Source organism: Hydra vulgaris, chromosome 01 (assembly GCF_038396675.1).
Source record: "Hydra vulgaris chromosome 01, alternate assembly HydraT2T_AEP".
NCBI classification, from domain to species: Eukaryota; Metazoa; Cnidaria; class Hydrozoa; order Anthoathecata; family Hydridae; genus Hydra; species Hydra vulgaris.
Genome location: NC_088920.1, coordinates 28,550,001 through 28,568,191, shown reverse-complemented (window position 1 = coordinate 28,568,191; position 18,191 = coordinate 28,550,001). Strand labels below are relative to the sequence as shown.

The following is an 18,191-nucleotide window of genomic DNA, read 5'->3' as shown; positions in this document are numbered from 1 at the left end:
TTCATTATGATGACAAAACCAATAAGTATAAATCAACAAGTCAAAATAGTTATGTATCACAATTTCAACTGTGTTTTGCATAACGAATATTTTTTTATGCAAAATTCTAAGTTTCCAAACCAGTTAAGTCTATTAACTCTGTTGCAATGCAGCTTTAAAGAACTTTTGTCAGTCTGAGATCAAACTCCATGTTCTTAAATAAGTAAGCATAATATAATATAATGTAATGTTCATATTTATTTTTAATCACCTCACACACACACACACACACACACACACACACACACACACACACACACACATTTTACGTAAAATTAAAATAAATTATACATTCTACGTAAAATTAAAATAAATTAACACTATGTTGCTATGTAAAATAGATATATATATATATAGATATTTTTATGTATATAAATATATATATGGGCAATTCCACGTAAAAGAGGAAAAAAAAAAAAAAAAAAAATTCTCGGCGACTTATAATAACTTCATTAAATTTATTTTCCAACTATTTAAGAATACTTTTAAGAAAAAAATTTATTAAAAAAATAATTTTATCATACTATAACATACTCTTAAAGTTGTAAGGGTTATATGAGCATTTTTTGACGTTTATATATAGTTATGTTGTGAAGCGTTGAAAAAAGTTTCAGTGCTGTTTTTTTAAATAACTATTACTTTTAAGTTTGACTAAAAGGCAAAATCAAGCATTATGCATAATATTTTTTATAAAAACGAACTCTAACTAGGTCTATAAGAAGAACATATTAATGAAAACAAGACGTTACGACCGTCACAAAAAAAAGTCGAAAAGCTTTTTCTATCCTTCGTATCGAACTTTTTAAAACTACAACCATGGTAAAAGTAAAGATACTCATACATATTTTATCATCGTTTCAAAAAAAAAACATTAAAATGCTTTAAATCACCCTTTCAACATATTACTAAGTACGTTACGACCATCACGATACGTTTGCTTTTCCGTAACGGCTTCTTGACTTAAAAAATAAAAGTTTAAGCGCAAACGATATAATCCATTTCAAACTATTTACGTCATTTAAACCAAGTTATAATATTAATCAACTTTGTTTATTGTTTAATTTGCAGTTTGTTTATTCATTTTATTACTAAACTTGTTAAAGTTTTTTTTGAAACCATAAGTAACTGTTTTCAAAAAATTGATGTAAATAATTTTTTTTTAAGAAATAAAAACTTTTTAACAAAAAGGCAATTTTTTTTAGATTAAACGTTGTTTATAGTTTGCCCTGCAACTTTTTGGTTTAATCGATTTCGCGGTTGTTTTTTTATTTACAACATTTCGTGGGTTTTTTTAAAATATATAACGGAGCATATATCATAAACAGCAGCCGTTATATTTAATAACATATTTAAAATGCCAAAATCAGATGCTGAAAGATCGAAAGCTTATAGAGCAAGAAACAGAAAAGCTTTGTTAGAAAAAGAAAGAATTAGAAGTTATCAAAGGAGGCAGTTATTGACACCAAGAAAAGAAAACAAACAAAAAAATCAAGCGAAGGTTCGCAACCAAAGGCTAAGAATGAAAAAAAAACTTGATTTCATAACTAACGTCAGTCTAAATTCTACGCAAGACAATTCTTATAACTGCAAATCGTCAATGAGAAAGGCATTAAACAAGTATTTATTATATTAACATATATTTTTTAATATAATTGCTTACACATAATTTGGGTTCTTTTATATCAAATAACATATTTAGGACAAAACAGGCTCTTCCAAAATCTCCAAATAAAAGACGAACTATTTTAGAGCAGTTGGGTGCTGAATATGGCCTATGCACTGCTAAAGAAACACATCGAGTTCACTTTACATCAGAAGAAATTAAAAAAGTAAAAGTATTTTATGAAAGAAAAGATATATCAGTTATGTCTCCTGGAAGAAAAGACTTTATGAAAATTGACGGAGAAATAGTTCAAAAACGCTACTTAGTTATGAATTTGAAGGAGCTGCATCAACTGTATTGTGAGGAGAATGCTGACAAAAAAATTAAATTGAGTAAGTTTTGTGAATTAAGGCCAACATACATTCTTACGTGCAAAGATACACCACTTGAAACATGTGGTTGTATTTATCACAGTAATTTTACTTATTTGTGTGCTGCTTTGGCAAGTAAAATACCTTTTCCTTTGTATTGCAATAAATGGTTAGAAAATTATGTATTGTGCAAGCCCCCAACGTACCAATGTTGGATAATGAAATGTTCATTGTGCTGTGATAGTAAACTATTGAAAGTTTCTTTGCCCGAAATCGGAGACATGAATACCTTAATCACCTATAAATGGTGGATTAAAGAAGATCATCGCTGTGTACTTAGTCAACATAAAAAAAACATAAAAGATACTTTTAAACATTTCCGCGACTATTTACCAGAGTTTACTGAGCATCATCTCACTAAAAAGCACCAGTCTGAGCAATACCGCAGTCAAAAAGAAAATCTCGAACCAGGCCAAATTTTGATACACTTTGATTATTCACAAAACTATACATGTGGTTATCAGGATGCTGTTCAAGCTGCTTATTGGTCGCAGTCAACTATTACCTTGTTTACAGTTGTAATCTATCGCTACCAATTAGAGTCAAAATCATTTGTAATAATATCCGACGATAATGATAAAACAAAACGCGCCACTACAACATACTTAAGTGAAATATTTGACCTCTATTGCATTGATTATTTAAAAAAAGTTATATTATGGAGTGATGGTCCATGCACTCAATTCAAAAATAGATACATGGCCAAATTCATACAACATTGCTCTGTGAAATATCATTTTCAAAGTATAGAATGGAACTTTTTTGCTACCTCTCACGGTAAAGGAGCAGTTGATGGGGTAGGAGGGTCATTAAAGCGATTTGTTTGGAACAGCGTAAAATCTCGTGAAGTGATCGTCTTAAACGCTAAAGACTTTCTCTTAGCATCAAATGGGTGCAAAACTTATGTTAGACTTATCAACACAGATGATATTAATCTAAGGTGGGCCTTAATATCTGAAAAAATAGAAAAAGCGAAAGCCGTTACAAATATTACCAAAATGCATTTCTGGCAAGTAAAAAATGGAAAGTTTTTGGTTTCAAAATTCTCTAATATTTTGTAATGGGGTTGCGGAACTATTTTAAAATTTATATATTAGTAAAAAAAATTTACTTGTCTAAGATATTTTTTTCCTATATTGGATTCCCGGCTCCGCAAAATATTTGCGAGTCGTATGAAAGTACATACTCCTAGATATTGAGCTATACTAAATAGAGTTAATAAAACAAAAAAAAACAGGGAGCATAAATAGCATTAAGCGTTCGTTGCCTACTCCAAATAAAACGATCCCAGTATTGAAGAATCACCATGGATAACCTTGATAATGTTATAAAGTTCATATTTTTTAACATAATTTAATTGGTTTTTATAGACATTTATCTTTTTTTGTTTCATTTATTGCGTTATTTGTTGTTTTTCATTTTTGGCTTTTTCGTTACGACCGTCACAGTTACGACCGTCACGACATAAAACTTAATAAAATTCATGGAAAACTTCAAGCGAAAACTATGAAACTTACCATATAGTAAGTTCAATGTGTAATTAAAGAACACAGCAAAGGATTTTTTTTCTCTCTGTGTAGATGGCTGCATAAAGATTGACAAAGTTTATTTGTTTAGATTTGTCAAAAAGTAAGCGTTACGACCGTCACGCTACGTTGAGTTGATTTTTCAAATAAATTGAACACTTGAATAATTTAACTTTTGAATACTAAATTATATAATAGTATTTAACATTTCTGGAAATTTTCATGTAAATACCATTCTTGGTTCATTTTTAATGGCTGAAAACGCGTCAAATGTTACGACCGTCACTTGCGTGGAATTGCCCATATATATATATATATTTATATATACATATATATTTGCATAAATATATATTTGTATAAATATATATATATATATATATAAATATATATATATATATATATATATATATATATATATATATATATATATATATATATATATATATATATATATATATATATATATATATATAGTTGCATTGTAACCGTTTTTTTTTATTTTTACTTTTTTTAATTTTTTAATTAGTGGTCTTTTTTTTTATATATATATATATATTTTTTTTAGTTTATATAAAGTTTCTAACTGCTGCTTTGGCCAACACCAGATGATTGTTTTAAATGTATTTGCTACTTATGTGTTTATATGTATATAAAGAAAAGATTTTTACTATAATTTTGTTATTTATTCAAATCAAGAATAATTTTATCAGACTAATATAATTAACATATTAAGTTAAATATTAAAAAATATATTATTATAGTTAAAAATAAACATTAATTAACATTATGACATAAATTATCATTGTTAGTTAGATTTAGTTAGATTAACACTGTACTAATATATTTTTCTCATTTTACTTTTGAAAATCCTGACTTTAATCTAGACAAAGTAAAAAAATCAGAAAACGAAAAAAGTGTTTGCAGTTATAAATTATTTCCTACTTGATTTGCCTCAATAAATGTCTTTCTAGTGCTTTCTTTTTATGTACTGAAGTCTATGTTGATGGTTATTTCAATATAATGGTCTTTAAACCTGGGCTAAGTGAATATTTTATATTAAAAAGTAAAGTTGATCAAACTAATATATACATGTGTGTGTATATCTTTATATATATATATGTATATATTATTATTATTATTATTGTTATTATTATAAATATATTTCAGACAACAGACATATACAATTTAAGTGCCAGGTCCACAGTTTTTAAAAGAAATTCCTATACATGTTTAACATTATATAGATATATATCTTTATATACATGTGTATATATATATACACTCAATTCTCTTTTAATGCGTTTTTTTTTATGGATTTTGAAATAATGTGGTGCAACAGAAAATTTTTTTTATCAATAATTTTTTTAACTCTTAGTGCGTAATTGATAATTCGTTTAAAAACAAAGCATGCTTTGAAATTCTTTTCATATTTTTTATTATGTGTAAATTGTAATGTTCTTTGCAGCTATTTATTACTATTAGTATTAGTCAGTAGAAATCTTAACTCTGAGAAAAAGGTTTTACTTCAACATAAGTTTTTTCAAAGGAATTGTAAGTTTTTAACGCTTTTCTAGAATTTTTTCTTTAAATTCCATTGTTGATTTTAGAAAAATGTGTGATAATAATAACAAAGAACAAAAACAGAAGAGGAGTGCAATTTCCTTTGAAAAAAAGTTATAATTTTGGATCGTTTGGCAAAAGGAAAAGGATCTACAGCCATAGCTGAACATTTTAATTTGGGCAAATCTACAGTTAGAGCAATAAAAAAAAAAAGAAGCGGCAATAAGAAAATCTGTCATTTCTGGTACAAATTTGAGTGCTAAATTTTCATCATACTCAAGAGACACCCTAATAGAAAAAACAGAAATAGCGCTCGCAATTTGGATTGAAGATTTAAATCAAAAAAGAATTCCAATAGATGGGCATTTAATTAAACAGAAAGCTCTTCGATTTTACAAGTAGTTGAAGAAATCGGAGCCATCTACATCTTCAGATGGGAATAATGCACAATTTTTGGTCAGCACAGGATGGCTTACTGGTTTTTTAAAAAGATATTCTTTTCATAACCTGAAGATAAAAGGTGATATCGCTTCTGCCGGCGAAAAAGCTGCTAGAAAATATCCTGAAAAACTAGCCAAAATTATCGAAGATGGCGGATATTGTGCCGATCAAATTTTTAATGCAGACAAAACTGGATTATTTTGGAAAAAGATGCCAACCCGTACCTACATTGCAAAGTCCGAAAAAACTGCAAGTGGTTTTAAAGCTGCAAAAGATCCAGTTACTTTTTTGCTTTGCAGTAATGCATCTGGAGATCGAATGTTGAAACCGCTGCTTGTATTGAAAGGAAAAAAATCTAAAAAAACTGCCCGTACATTGGATGGCAAACAAGAAGGCCTGGGTGACAACTGCTATTTTCACTAAATGGTTCGATAAATGCTTTGTACCAGAAGTCAAAAAATACATGAAAGAGAAGCGTCTCGAATTTAAAATCCTATTAATTCTTGATAATGCACCAGGTCATGCAAATTTAGAGCATCCAAACATAGAACTAGCTTTTTTCCCTCAAAATACAACCAGCCTTATTCAACCATTAGATTAGGGAATTATTTCCACCTTTAAGAAATATTATGAAAAGTTCACTTTTCAATTCATTTTTGATAAACTTGAAAAAGAACCAACCACAGTTACTGAAGTTTGGAAAAAAATTAATATTTTGGACTGTATAAACCATTCTGCCTTAGCAATTGCTGAAATAAGACCACAAACATTAAATGCATGTTGGAAAGTAGCTTGGCCAGAATGCGTATCAAAAAGAAGTGAGTCAAATAAAATAACAAACATATCATCAGAAACTATTTCATTGGCAAAAGAAATTGGTGGATAAAGTTTTGATACTTTTGGTGAAAACGATGTTGAAAAATTGCTTGTGGACGAAGCCCTAAGTGATGATGACATTTTGGAAAGTGTGGAATTAGTTGCTATCAAAGATTTTGAAAAAGATAATGAACCAGAAGAAGAACCTGCCCCACTCACTGCAAATTTAATTCGAGAAGATCTCCAACTTTCCAATAAATTAGAACATCATTTCCTTGTGAATGACAACAATTCAGAACACGCCTTAAAATTTCAACGTGAGCTGAAATTTTGTATGTCTGGCTACCGAGAACTTTTGCACCTGTTCACAAATGTATTCGTACATTATCAGACAGCGACAAGTGATGTGATAAAAATTCACTATGTACAATTTTCTAATACGATTTCAAATTAAGTTTTCTTATGTTACTTATGTTTTTAATGAAATATTAAGTTTTGTTTATGTTATTTATTTTTTTTATTTTCAATAAAATATGAAAGAAAAAATTTGATGTTATAAAGAGAATTGAGTGTATATATATTCTATATATGTTTAACTTTATATAGATGTATATCTTTATATACATGTTATTTTTTCTTCGTTAATATATAAATGTATATCGCTCTATTTGAAATATTTTTTTAATATTGAGCTTTCTTTTACAATTATGAGTTTTGTTTTATCATTGTAAAACAAAACAGCCTTAAATATCAATATATATATATATATATATATATATATATATATATATATATATATATATATATACTGCAAGTTGAGGTTGCATGACACTATTATATTATACTAAAGCTGTACCCAATTTCAGCTTTGGCTGCTGCTCTGACCGAAATCCGGCTCCGGCAAAAAGATAGCAAATCAGGCAAAATTTTATCCAGATTTCTGAATTTTGGTCAGATATTTATTTGCCCGTGTTTGCATGAATACTTAATATTTTATTTATACAAATCAATGTTTTTTGTAATTCTATATTCTATAAACTCCATATTTGTAATGGTATCTATATTTACATTTCTTTACAATTTAATTAGCTAAGCCTAATTTCAAACATCAACTTAACAAAAAATTTTAAGGGATGTTTAACAGAAAATGAATGTTTGAAAATGAATGAAGTTTAACAGAAAATAGTTGTCACTTGGTATTGAGAATGGTAAATATTGTTGACCATTCTTAGTATCAAGTAGGGATGTACAGGATTTCAGCTCCTGTAAATTTGTTTTGAAATCTGGCTCCAGCTCCAACCGAATTGGTCAGTAGAAATCCCGCAAATTCGGCTCCGGTCGGATCTGAAAAAGTTAAATCCGGTACAGCCCTATGTTAAAAAAGTTTTTTTTTTTTCCTACAAAAAGTGATGGGGTTAAACTTCATCTTTTCTTGATCTTTCATGTCTAGGTACTTTTTTCCCCAACCCAAATTGGAGTTGAAGTATGTACTTTATTCACTACCTATGGCTGTTTCAGTGAGATCTCATTAGATGCACTTCATGTATGTGTGTACTGATGTATATTCTGAAGAGATACTGAAATGGGTAGAAAAGTTTCAGCAAAGATACTAAACTCTGCAATAAAACCTTGATATTTCTTTAATATAAATTTTTTTGTTATTCTTTTTAATTTTGATTTATTTAATTTTACAGTTTTAGTATAAAAATAAAATAAAAAATATGGCTGTCCTAATAACATATTTTTTTACTCCTTTGGTGTTGATGTTGATATCAGAAGAATGTCATGATGAGTTTTTTGTTAAATTCAACATTTTAAATGGTGTGTTTTATTATTTATTTCCAAATTTATTTATTTTTTCCATTTTTTGTAATATTTGGTTGCTTATAAAAAATATTTTCTATTTAGTGCCTTGTTTAAAAATTGCCATTACCAAAGGACTAGGATGTGTTATTATAGTTGGATCAATGATAGGTAAGATATAATCATAATTTTTCTAAATATCTTTAATTGATAAAAAATATGTTTAAATCATTTTTGATATGTTTCAATTATTTTTCTTTTTAATCTTTTATTGATAAAAAAATTGATATAAAGTAAAAAAATAAAGTTTTTTCGTTTAGTAAAAGTTCCTCAAATCATAAAATTACTTCAAGCGAAAAGTGGCGAAGGATTAAATATTATTTCTTTGCTTTCGGAATTAGCTGTGTCAACATTCTCTATAACGTATGCTTTTCAGAAAAAGTTTCCTTTTAGGTGAGTTATTTTGTAAATATATTTTACACTCGCATTTTTAGAAAATATTTTGGAGTAGTAAGTTTGCAACAGTAAAATATCTATTTTAAACACTTAAGTTTACTGTTTATGTTAATGTTTTTATTTTCAAGTCATCTTTATTTCTTGCTTAGTTTATTTAATAAGTTAATAATAATGATATATATAATATTAGGTTGTAATGAAAGTGAAATGCAATTTGTTGCATCTAATTTTTAACCCATTTATCTGAAAAATGCATAAATAAAGAAACATAAAATTTATGATTTTTAGGTAATAAAAAAATTATTTTAGTAATGAAAAAAGTATGCAATTATAGTAATTGTAGCAATTAACATTAACAAGAAATATGTAATAATAAAAGATATGTAATAATAAAAGATATGTAATAATAAAAGTTTTTTAAAAAGAATATTTTTATCTATACTGTATCTATATGTTGTATCTAATACTGTATCAAAGGTAATTCTGTTAGTAGTTCGTGTGTTTGGGTCTAGGTTAGATACTGCTGTACCCATTTTAGTAATAGTTTGACAAGACTGTTACTAAATTGAAATTAATACGATATAGTATTCATGCAGCGTGATTTTTTTCTACTTGCGTAAGTAAAATGTTAATAGATGGACGTCAAAGTTGCCGATAGATGGACGTCAAAGTTGTCGATAAGAATAACTAAAATGTCAAGTTAATTGACTACAAAAATAGTCTCACTAAAATGAAGTCGATTTACGACAAAAGTAATAGAGTGTCACTAAAATGTAAACTCAATTGAGGCAAAAATGATCAGAGTGTAACTGAAAAAAGTTTTGAAAAGAGATTTGACGACCTTGGAAATACCTATATTTACGAGTTATGAAAGAATTAATGACCCTTGCAAAGTATTTATATTTTTGTCTCGAAATCTATTTTAAGTTTGACTTTAACATAATTTAAAAATATTCTTTAATATTTAGTTCGTGGGGTGAAGCATTGTTTTTGGCTGTACAAAATGGTGTTTTAGTCATTCTAATTAATTATTATAATAAGAAGTATTTTGCAGCGTTTATATTTACTCCAATATATTGTGGAATAACATACTTTCTTTCGACGCCGATTGTACCTATTTATTGGATTGTTAAATTGCAAGAATTCAACCTTGTTTTTATTGCAGCTGGTAGAGTAAGTATCTTAAGTTGTTTATATACATTACTAAAAAGTATTTTTAAGTTTTACCTTGTATGAGTGTTGTTTTCTTTTAATTGAACTTTTATAATAATTTTTTTTTTCAATCTTTTTACACAAAAAAAAAATTCTTTTTATTTAAGCTTCTTCAAATAGTTGATAATTACTCGATGGGTCACACCGGGCAACTTTCTTTTGTAACAACATTGTTAATAACTGTTGGTGGGCTAGCACGTGTTCTTACGTCTCTTCAGGAAACTGGTGATATGTTGATGACGTTGCAGTTTGTGGTGTCATCATTGTTGAATGCCGTAATTTTGGCTCAATTGCTTTGGTATTGGAATGTTGTACCCGATAAAATAAAGAAAAAAGTTCAATAGTTAAAATTTCTTATCTTTTCTATCGCCTTTCGTTATTTCTAAGTGAATTTCCCGAACGTTTAACTATAATATTTTGAATGTTAATTGATTTTAAATTAAATGATAAAATTCAAATTTTAGTTATTATTTTCTGAGTTAAACTCCAGTATCGTTTAAAACTTTATTCTCTATTCAAAAAATAGTTTTATACTTTTATTTCCTTAAAGGAAAATATTATATTTTAAATTTTATTGATATATATATATATATATATAAAACATTAGTACCATAAATACTAGCCTACGTCCTATTGTAACTAAAGTCAAAAGTCGACGAACACTATGGCCCTCTTTGACATTAACATGAAAATGATCATTTTTTGAGTTTCCGCTTTCAAGGCATGTGTAACAGGATTAGGTCAAATTTTGATTTTTTCCAGTTTTTCACGCTTTATATGGAAAAATACTTTGGGAAGTTCGTGTACTTAGGGTCGGATTTTTCGATGCCTGAATTTAAGGCCCCAAGACTATAAAAATGGTGAAACTGGTATGATAACATCTCTATATTAATTAATACCTAATATTAATATAATATGTAATACTTTGCATTAATATAGGTAGGTAATGACTTCAATCATTAAAGTCCATCGTGTAGAGGAGTTTAAAATTCAATCTTAGAATGTTTTTAACAAATTTATCTAGTGTCACTTGATTGCAACACTTAAATAAATAACAAAATTGACTAATAATTCCAAGCAAAATAATCAAAAATAAGTCTTCGCGTAAAATGGTAATCCCAAAACCACTGAGAAAAAAAACGCACTGAACTAATTCAAATTCAACAATCTACCTCGTTATCAAACGAATTCTCTATCGGAGAAACCCTTATATGGCAAAAATGTAACCTATTAACAAACTTGGATTGGGAGGGAACATTGCATTTAGTACATTGAACATCTATTAACGAAGTTGGATTGAGAGAAAATATATTGAACAGCGCATTTAGTAACAAATAATGTAATATATAAATTGCATTTCCGCTAGGGTTATAAAACAATCTAAGATACCAGCGGCAAAAATTTACATTAGACCATAAAAAATTTTCCGATTATAACTTGACGTTGATTCTCAGAGAGCAACGTTCTTTGAGAATCAAAGTAGAACTAAAAAATTAAAAATTTTTCAACTAATTATATGACTGAAAAGCATAACTGAGAACTTTATAGTTTTCAAATAAAGTGGGGTAACCCTACCCAGCAAACTTTGTTTTAGTGGATTTACAGTGGACCTATATTGGCAATTTCGAGGAGTTTGTAGGAGTTTTGCTTATCAGTTACTTAGTGGAGCATAAGTGGCAGCTGCTACAAATGGCCAGCCAATAACTTTCTGAAATGTTAATAGTGGCTAGTAATTAGCTAGCCGCTTTGGCAACTGCGAATAAAGGTCCACCGAGTAACCGATGAGTAAAACTAGAGCGGCCACTCAAAATGCTTGTATTGGTCCACTAAAATTCCGTTATAGAACGTTTGCTAGGTTGGTACACAAACTTCCATTACTTATCACAAAAAGTCAAAAAATATTGGGAAAAAAACTGTAAAAAAATATTGGAAAAAAAAAAAACAGTATCAGAAAAAGTTTTTATTAGGAAACCTAACGGTCTTGCCATAAAGCACCGCGAAAGAGCATTTAACTAGAAAGTTCATGCCTCTTACCTTACCGATGCACAAAATATGTGCAGAGTTCGTTTTGAACCTTGGATCTCATGCTTCTAAAGCAAGCCCTCTAACCACTGCGTCACGGCTGCTTAACTGAAGAGGATTTGATCCGGCAACCCTAAAAGCTATGCTAATCTAAATAATAGCAATTAAAAATCATTGTTTCAGAGTTACCAAAAACCAGTCTGCAAAGTTCTTATTTTGTATTTATAAATTTTTTTCTACTCAATAAACGTTTTTTCAGAAACACTAGCGGGCATCTTTTTTTTCTCCTCTCTTCTTGCAAGCATCATATTTTGCCTTAGATCTTCAGACTTTCTTGCAAAAACGTTGTCTTGAATAAGATGAATATTTTTCTCAGTGCAGTCGTAAGTTACTTGAATTATTGTTTCTATCTTTGTGTTATTGGGGGTTATCTTTGTGTTATCGAGGGTTATTTTTGTGTTATCGGGCAGATCTTTGTCTGCTAACGCAAGAACAACTATTTGTTCATCAAAATACCAGGTGCGAGGATTTAAGTTTTTTATTAGAGCATTTTCAAGATCTTTACATTTTTTGAGCAAAGAGATTTCTTTAGCTTATAAGAGTTTTTAATGCTTCCAAGTCACATCTTGGTGCAGAGACTAATATTCTACTCATTAGAAAACATGAAGAAGCTAGCATGATTAAAATTTCCCTCCTTATCTACTGTTGTATAGTGAGTGTTCTTCTAAAGCTTATAAAAACTTACAAAACCATGCATGTAAAGCATTAAATTACTTAAATAAACTAGATAATGCTACCCATGTAACGAAAATAATGAAGTTCCTAGATATAGTTAAATTAAACTCTTTATAGATCCTAATATTTATGCATAGGTTTTCTAATTATTGATTACTTACTACCAAAACGTTTTTTCCAATATTTTTTGTTTAGATTTTCTCAAAAGTATAATCATTGGTCAAATGCTAGCCAAGACCAATATTCAGATACGAAAAATTCTAAAAATACAAATTTTTCTATAACGATTCAAAGCCAATTATTTCGGAATCAAATGTAAAATACTAGTATAAAAGATTTAAATAACATGCATCTTCTAAATTGTGGCGGGCGTGTGGGCGGGCGGGCGTGTGTGTGTGTGTGTATTTTTTAAATTCTGTTGTTTCAAAAAACAACAGGTGTCATATTTAAAGTAGTTTTTAAAAAAAGGTTGTCGAAGGGACTCTATGAAAAGTTTGAGGTAATAGTCTAATCATCCATGTCTTCTTTGAGTCTCTTTCTTTCTTTTATATTCTATATTGTATATTATTTTGAAACAAAAAGCTTAGGCTTTCATTTTGTCAATATTATGTTTGAGGCACTTTGTTAAAATTTATTATATTATATAATCAGAAAGAAAACTTAAAAAAAAAAAATTGATTTTAAGTTACACAAATTAAAACTTACAAAAAAAAATTTATGTAAGTTTTAAAAAAGAATATTAAAAAAGCATAATATTTGGCATATATGAGATGGGAGGGCAGTGGGTCAATTATAAAAGAAAGGAGACACTAAATTAAAAAAATTTTATAAAATGTTAGGTAAATAGGTTAAAAGCGTAGGTACTTTTTGGGAGGTGGAGGTTACTCAAAAAAGAGTATTGCAAAATGCAGGGAGGGGGAGCGAGGGTGGGCGAAAAAAGCGTACGTACTTTATGGACGACCCCTTAGAACGAATTCTGGCGTAATGTAAAAAAGACGTATTTTATCCAATTATGATAAAATATTTCAAATTTTTTATCAAAGCAGAGGTTGCAAATTTTAGTTATTAGGTTCCATTTATTGTATGTTTCATGGCCTTATTTTTCAAAATCCAAATCTCCTTAAAAAAATTGGTATAATTTTTATACTTTACTGCATTAAAAGATTTTAAATGATTTGCGTATCTTAACTTGAATAGTGTCTCACTGATAACAATATATACTTTTCTTTTAGGATTAGGATTTTCCGTAGTTACAGTGGTACAATAAACTGTATTATTTATTGAACATTATTGTTTAACGGGCAAGCTGTTTTTACAATTTAGTTAAAGGTTCTTATATTCTGATTTGTGTCACCTTGTAAAAATCTTGCAGTTATGCGAACTAATTATGGATTTTACATTTCGGATACAACATAAATTTTTGCAATGCTTAATTGTTAAAACAGCTTACAAACTAATATGGTTAATAAATAAATGTTGTAAAATCGGTTTACTTACAACTTGTTATACAAAAGATGTATTGCTTCAGGCAAATACTCAAAAAGTTGTAGCCTGCCTTCTCTTCTATGCAAAATTTACTTTGGAAATTTTTTTTTTAAACTTGATTCAAATTACTTTGAACCAAGTTTTTAAATAAACTGTTTTCAAATTTATAAATATTTTTGTTTTAAAATTAAGATTGAGTAACAACACTCATTCATCCCGAACACTTAAAAAAGCTTTTCAATTCTTGAAAAAAAAATAGTTTTTACATTTCTGAAAAACCAATCAACTTATATTTGTATTAAAAATTTTATACCATATTATATCATATATAAAATATATTATCATATTAAAACTATGTATTATCATATTATATCATACCATATTATAGTATATTATTAAGGTTATATTGTATTAGAAGTTATAAACAGGGCTAACGACACGGGTTTCTAAGAGGACGCAATCGTCAATTTCTAAAAAAAAAATCCTCTATCATAAAATTTCTAAACAACAAAAAAAAATGTCCTTTAGAAAAAAAATGGGTTAGCTCATGTCACCTGGTGGCCTTAGCCATGATATATTCTTATTATAAATTACATAACAATTATGTATATAATTATTATATTATAAGTTTTTGAATGAGATTTGGCACGATTAACTTTATATTTCACAAATATAAACGCTTACGCGGGTAAACGCAGCACATTGCGTTTTTTTTTTAAAACGCAGAAACGTAATTTTTATTCGTCTGTAACGTAACAATTCATACAACGCATGATACTCTAGTGCACGAGACTACAAAAAAACCAAAATCGGAAGCGATAACTAATAAAAGAAAACCTTAATCAAATAAAAATATGGGCAGACCAGGTATTATAGTTTACTATTTGTTTATATATATATATATTTTTTTTTTTTTAAGTAGGACCTAAAATTAAATTTGTAAAAATGTAATTATTTCCTTTTTTCATAGGATTTGGAGGTGGTCGTGGCGGTGGCTTTGGACGTGGTGGAGGTGGAAGAGGTGGAGGTGGAAGAGGTGGAGGTGGAAGAGGTGGAGGAGGAGATAGAGGAGGAGGTAGAGGTGGTGGAGGAAGAGGTGGATTTGGAAGAGGTAATCATTTATTGATTTTTTTTTAATTGAATATTTACACCCTTTTTACAATTATTTTGTAAATAACTTAATAAATTAAATCCAAAGTAAGGTTATGAGTTTTTGTTAAAACAACTTTTTTCTCAATGTAAGTTAAAGAGACTCTTTTCTCAATGTAATTCTTGCATGAAAATGAAGGACTAAAAGTAATCACTTTTTTCAAAACTGCACTAAAACATTACATCATATCAACTATAATCTATTTCTAAACTTTTGTTTTAGTTTTCTGTTAATGTAAAGTATAAGTTGTTTGCTTTGTTTGGGTTTTCTGCTTTGTCTGATATACACTTTTTAAAACTTATTTAGGTGGAGCAAGAGGTGGACGTGGAGGTAATTTTTTATTATTTCATTTAATTTATTTCTATTACATTCTGTAATTGTTATTTAAAAGTATTACATACTTTCGTGTATTTAAATGTGCATTATTTTTGATTTATTTGCCATATTTTAAGAAAAGCCAAATTTCAGAGGCTTTTGAAAGGAAAGTTAAGACCTGCCTCCTTAACTTTCCTTTCATTATGGTGTCATCAATGATGCTTCATCCAAGGCTATATATATTTACAAGGCTATATATATACATTTAGTTATGCATATGTATAACTTTAGTTTTAATATATATATCCCTCGGAATTAGGGTCAGCATTCGGCAATGCCAACCTAACTGCTGACCTAAAAGTGTTTGAGGTTGACAAAAAATTGTCAACTTTGTTTCTATGTCTTATGGTAAGACTTTTATCAATTTTTTTTGCCGACCTCTAAAAGATTAAGGTCAGCAAACTATTGCCGACTTTATTTTTCCTAATTCTGAGGGTTTATATATGTATATATATATATATATATATGTGTGTGTTTATATATATATTAAAACTAAATTTTTTGCCTTGTTTAAAAGTTTAATTAAAATTTTACAATTATTGCATAATCATCTTAAAAATATTTATTAAATACATACATTATTTCATTGTATATAAAACTGTCGCAAATATTTTTATAACAAAAATTTTACAGTTACAAAAAAATTTTATGTAAAAAAATGTTTGCTTTTTTTTTCTAATAAAAATCTAGCGTTGATCCATTATCATGTGTTTTCGATAAAAAGAAAACAACCGATGCAACCAATCAAACAAAACTTTATTTGCTGTTTATCATAATTTTTGTTCAAGTGAAAACATAACTAAAAATTGTTTTTATACTTATATGCGAATGAAAGAGCCGTGGTTGCTATTAATTTGCCAAGGATATTTGGCAAGTTAATATCAACCACGGCTACTTCATTCACATATAAGTAGTATCAGTTTACCTGATACTACTGGATAATGGATAAAATTGTCATTCACCGAATTTAAAAAAATCTGTGAATATTGAATTATTAAACCATAAACAAAACATACATGGCTAATATCTATAAATCTATATAAGTTTTTAATTGTAGCTTATTTGTGTTCATCAAGGGAAAAAAAGTAATAAAAAAATTAAGTTCTAAATAAACAATAAATGCAATGCATACTGGTACCGGTATAATTTCTATTGACATGTGAAACTATTTTTTAACTGTGTGCCTAAGTAACTATTGGATACATCACTGTACACAGACTTTTTATTAATTACACACCTAACGAGAAATAATTTTGTCTTCTAAGGACTACTAAAAAAATTTTGTTTTGTTATGAAGACTGGTGTAATTTTTTTTTGTAAATTTTGTAAAGAACTACTACTGTTTAAACAAAAAAAGAACTACTTCTGGTTACATAAAAAGATTTACTATTGGTGGAATGTTTCATTTTTTAGACCTTTTTATATCATAAATAATCATATTTGAATTTGTTTCAACTAAAATATGATTTTTTTAGAATAGTTGTAATGATGTTTTTAATCTTGTAGGCTATTCAAGTAGGCAAAAAGTTTTAAGTGAAAATCGCAGAATTTCTATTATTCTGATTAAAATAAAATATAATAAATGCATTTCGCCTTACTATTTTAAGTTCTTTACATAAATATATGTTGAGTATTGCACCTCATAGCTAATAAAAATGTTATTAATATTTTATTAACAATAACAAAAAGATGTTAAATAAAAACAAATTATTTTCAAAAAAAGATTAAACAATTTTATTTAAAATACTAATTGTTTATATAAAAATATTTTTCTGCATTATCCTCATAGTCAAGAAACTCTAAATATATAATTTCTATGTGTGATGCTTGATGCATCTGCATCTTTAGTACCTATATATTTGATCATGTATGAGTATATATACTAATGTATATAAAAAAAATTAACTAATTTTTTTAGGCATGCGAGGAGGAAAGAAAACTGTTATTGAACCGCATAGACATGAAGGTAGATTATAGTTATTTAGTGTTTAATATAAATTTTAGCAGTTCTACATGTGTAGCAGGGGAATTCCAAATCGGTTAAAAATTCATATTGGTTGAATGCTATGAAATTCAGCATCCTTAATTGTTAATTTATTTTATTCTTTAATTACTCAAAAACTACTTAACAAATTTTTTTGAATATGGAAGCTAGTGTGTTGTTGCTTGATTCTAAAAGTAATACATTGGTTATTATTGTTATCAAGTCGGAAAAAAATTTATTTTTCTTCAATATCCTCCATTGCCACAAGCTGGCATTTCAAAATTGACTGGTGTTTCTCGATCCACAGTTGCATTTATTTTGTAGCAATATAAAGTTACAAAAACAGACAATCTATTAAAATAAATACTGGAGTTAGAAAGAATTTAAATGCAGCCATGCTTTGAAAGGAAAAGTACTTAGACCTCAAGAACATAAAGCGTATCATTATAAAAAAACTACAAAGCATCTATTGAGAAAATAAAGCAATTTGTCTATCAAAAAAGCTATATAAATTTTAAACTATAAAAATTTGTATATAATTGAAGACGACGAA

At 27.9% G+C, this 18,191-nt stretch overlaps 3 protein-coding genes across 8 annotated transcripts in view; all 3 read left to right on the top strand.

Moving 5' to 3' along the window:
* LOC100210102 (uncharacterized) overlaps positions 1–4,272 on the top strand; it is a 43,030-nt gene extending 38,758 nt beyond the window's left edge. For all 5 annotated transcript variants that reach the window (XM_065787842.1, XM_065787840.1, XM_065787841.1 and 2 more), the window contains one exon: positions 4,165–4,272. In XM_065787842.1, the coding sequence (XP_065643914.1) occupies positions 4,165–4,208 (44 nt within the window). In that variant the 3' untranslated portion in view covers positions 4,209–4,272. The remainder of the gene's footprint in view (positions 1–4,164) is intronic.
* Positions 4,273–8,078: 3,806 nt separating this feature from the next.
* On the top strand, positions 8,079–10,345 carry LOC101235768 (mannose-P-dolichol utilization defect 1 protein). Its single transcript, XM_065787837.1, has 5 exons — positions 8,079–8,237; positions 8,325–8,390; positions 8,540–8,672; positions 9,644–9,848; positions 9,995–10,345. Exons 1-5 carry the CDS (start codon positions 8,138–8,140, stop codon positions 10,229–10,231), a joined length of 741 nt encoding a protein of 246 aa, XP_065643909.1. The 5' UTR covers positions 8,079–8,137; the 3' UTR covers positions 10,232–10,345.
* Positions 10,346–14,863: 4,518 nt separating this feature from the next.
* The window catches only part of LOC100212665 (rRNA 2'-O-methyltransferase fibrillarin), a 10,390-nt gene continuing 7,062 nt past the window's right edge, over positions 14,864–18,191 (top strand). The window contains exons 1-4 of one of the 2 annotated variants that reach the window (XM_065787835.1): positions 14,864–14,996; positions 15,100–15,225; positions 15,586–15,609; positions 17,573–17,620. In XM_065787835.1, the coding sequence (XP_065643907.1) occupies positions 14,984–14,996; positions 15,100–15,225; positions 15,586–15,609; positions 17,573–17,620 (211 nt within the window). In that variant the 5' untranslated portion in view covers positions 14,864–14,983. Of the gene's footprint in view, positions 14,997–15,099; positions 15,241–15,585; positions 15,610–17,572; positions 17,621–18,191 lie in introns of both variants that reach the window. The other variant, XM_065787834.1, reaches the window with a different exon arrangement.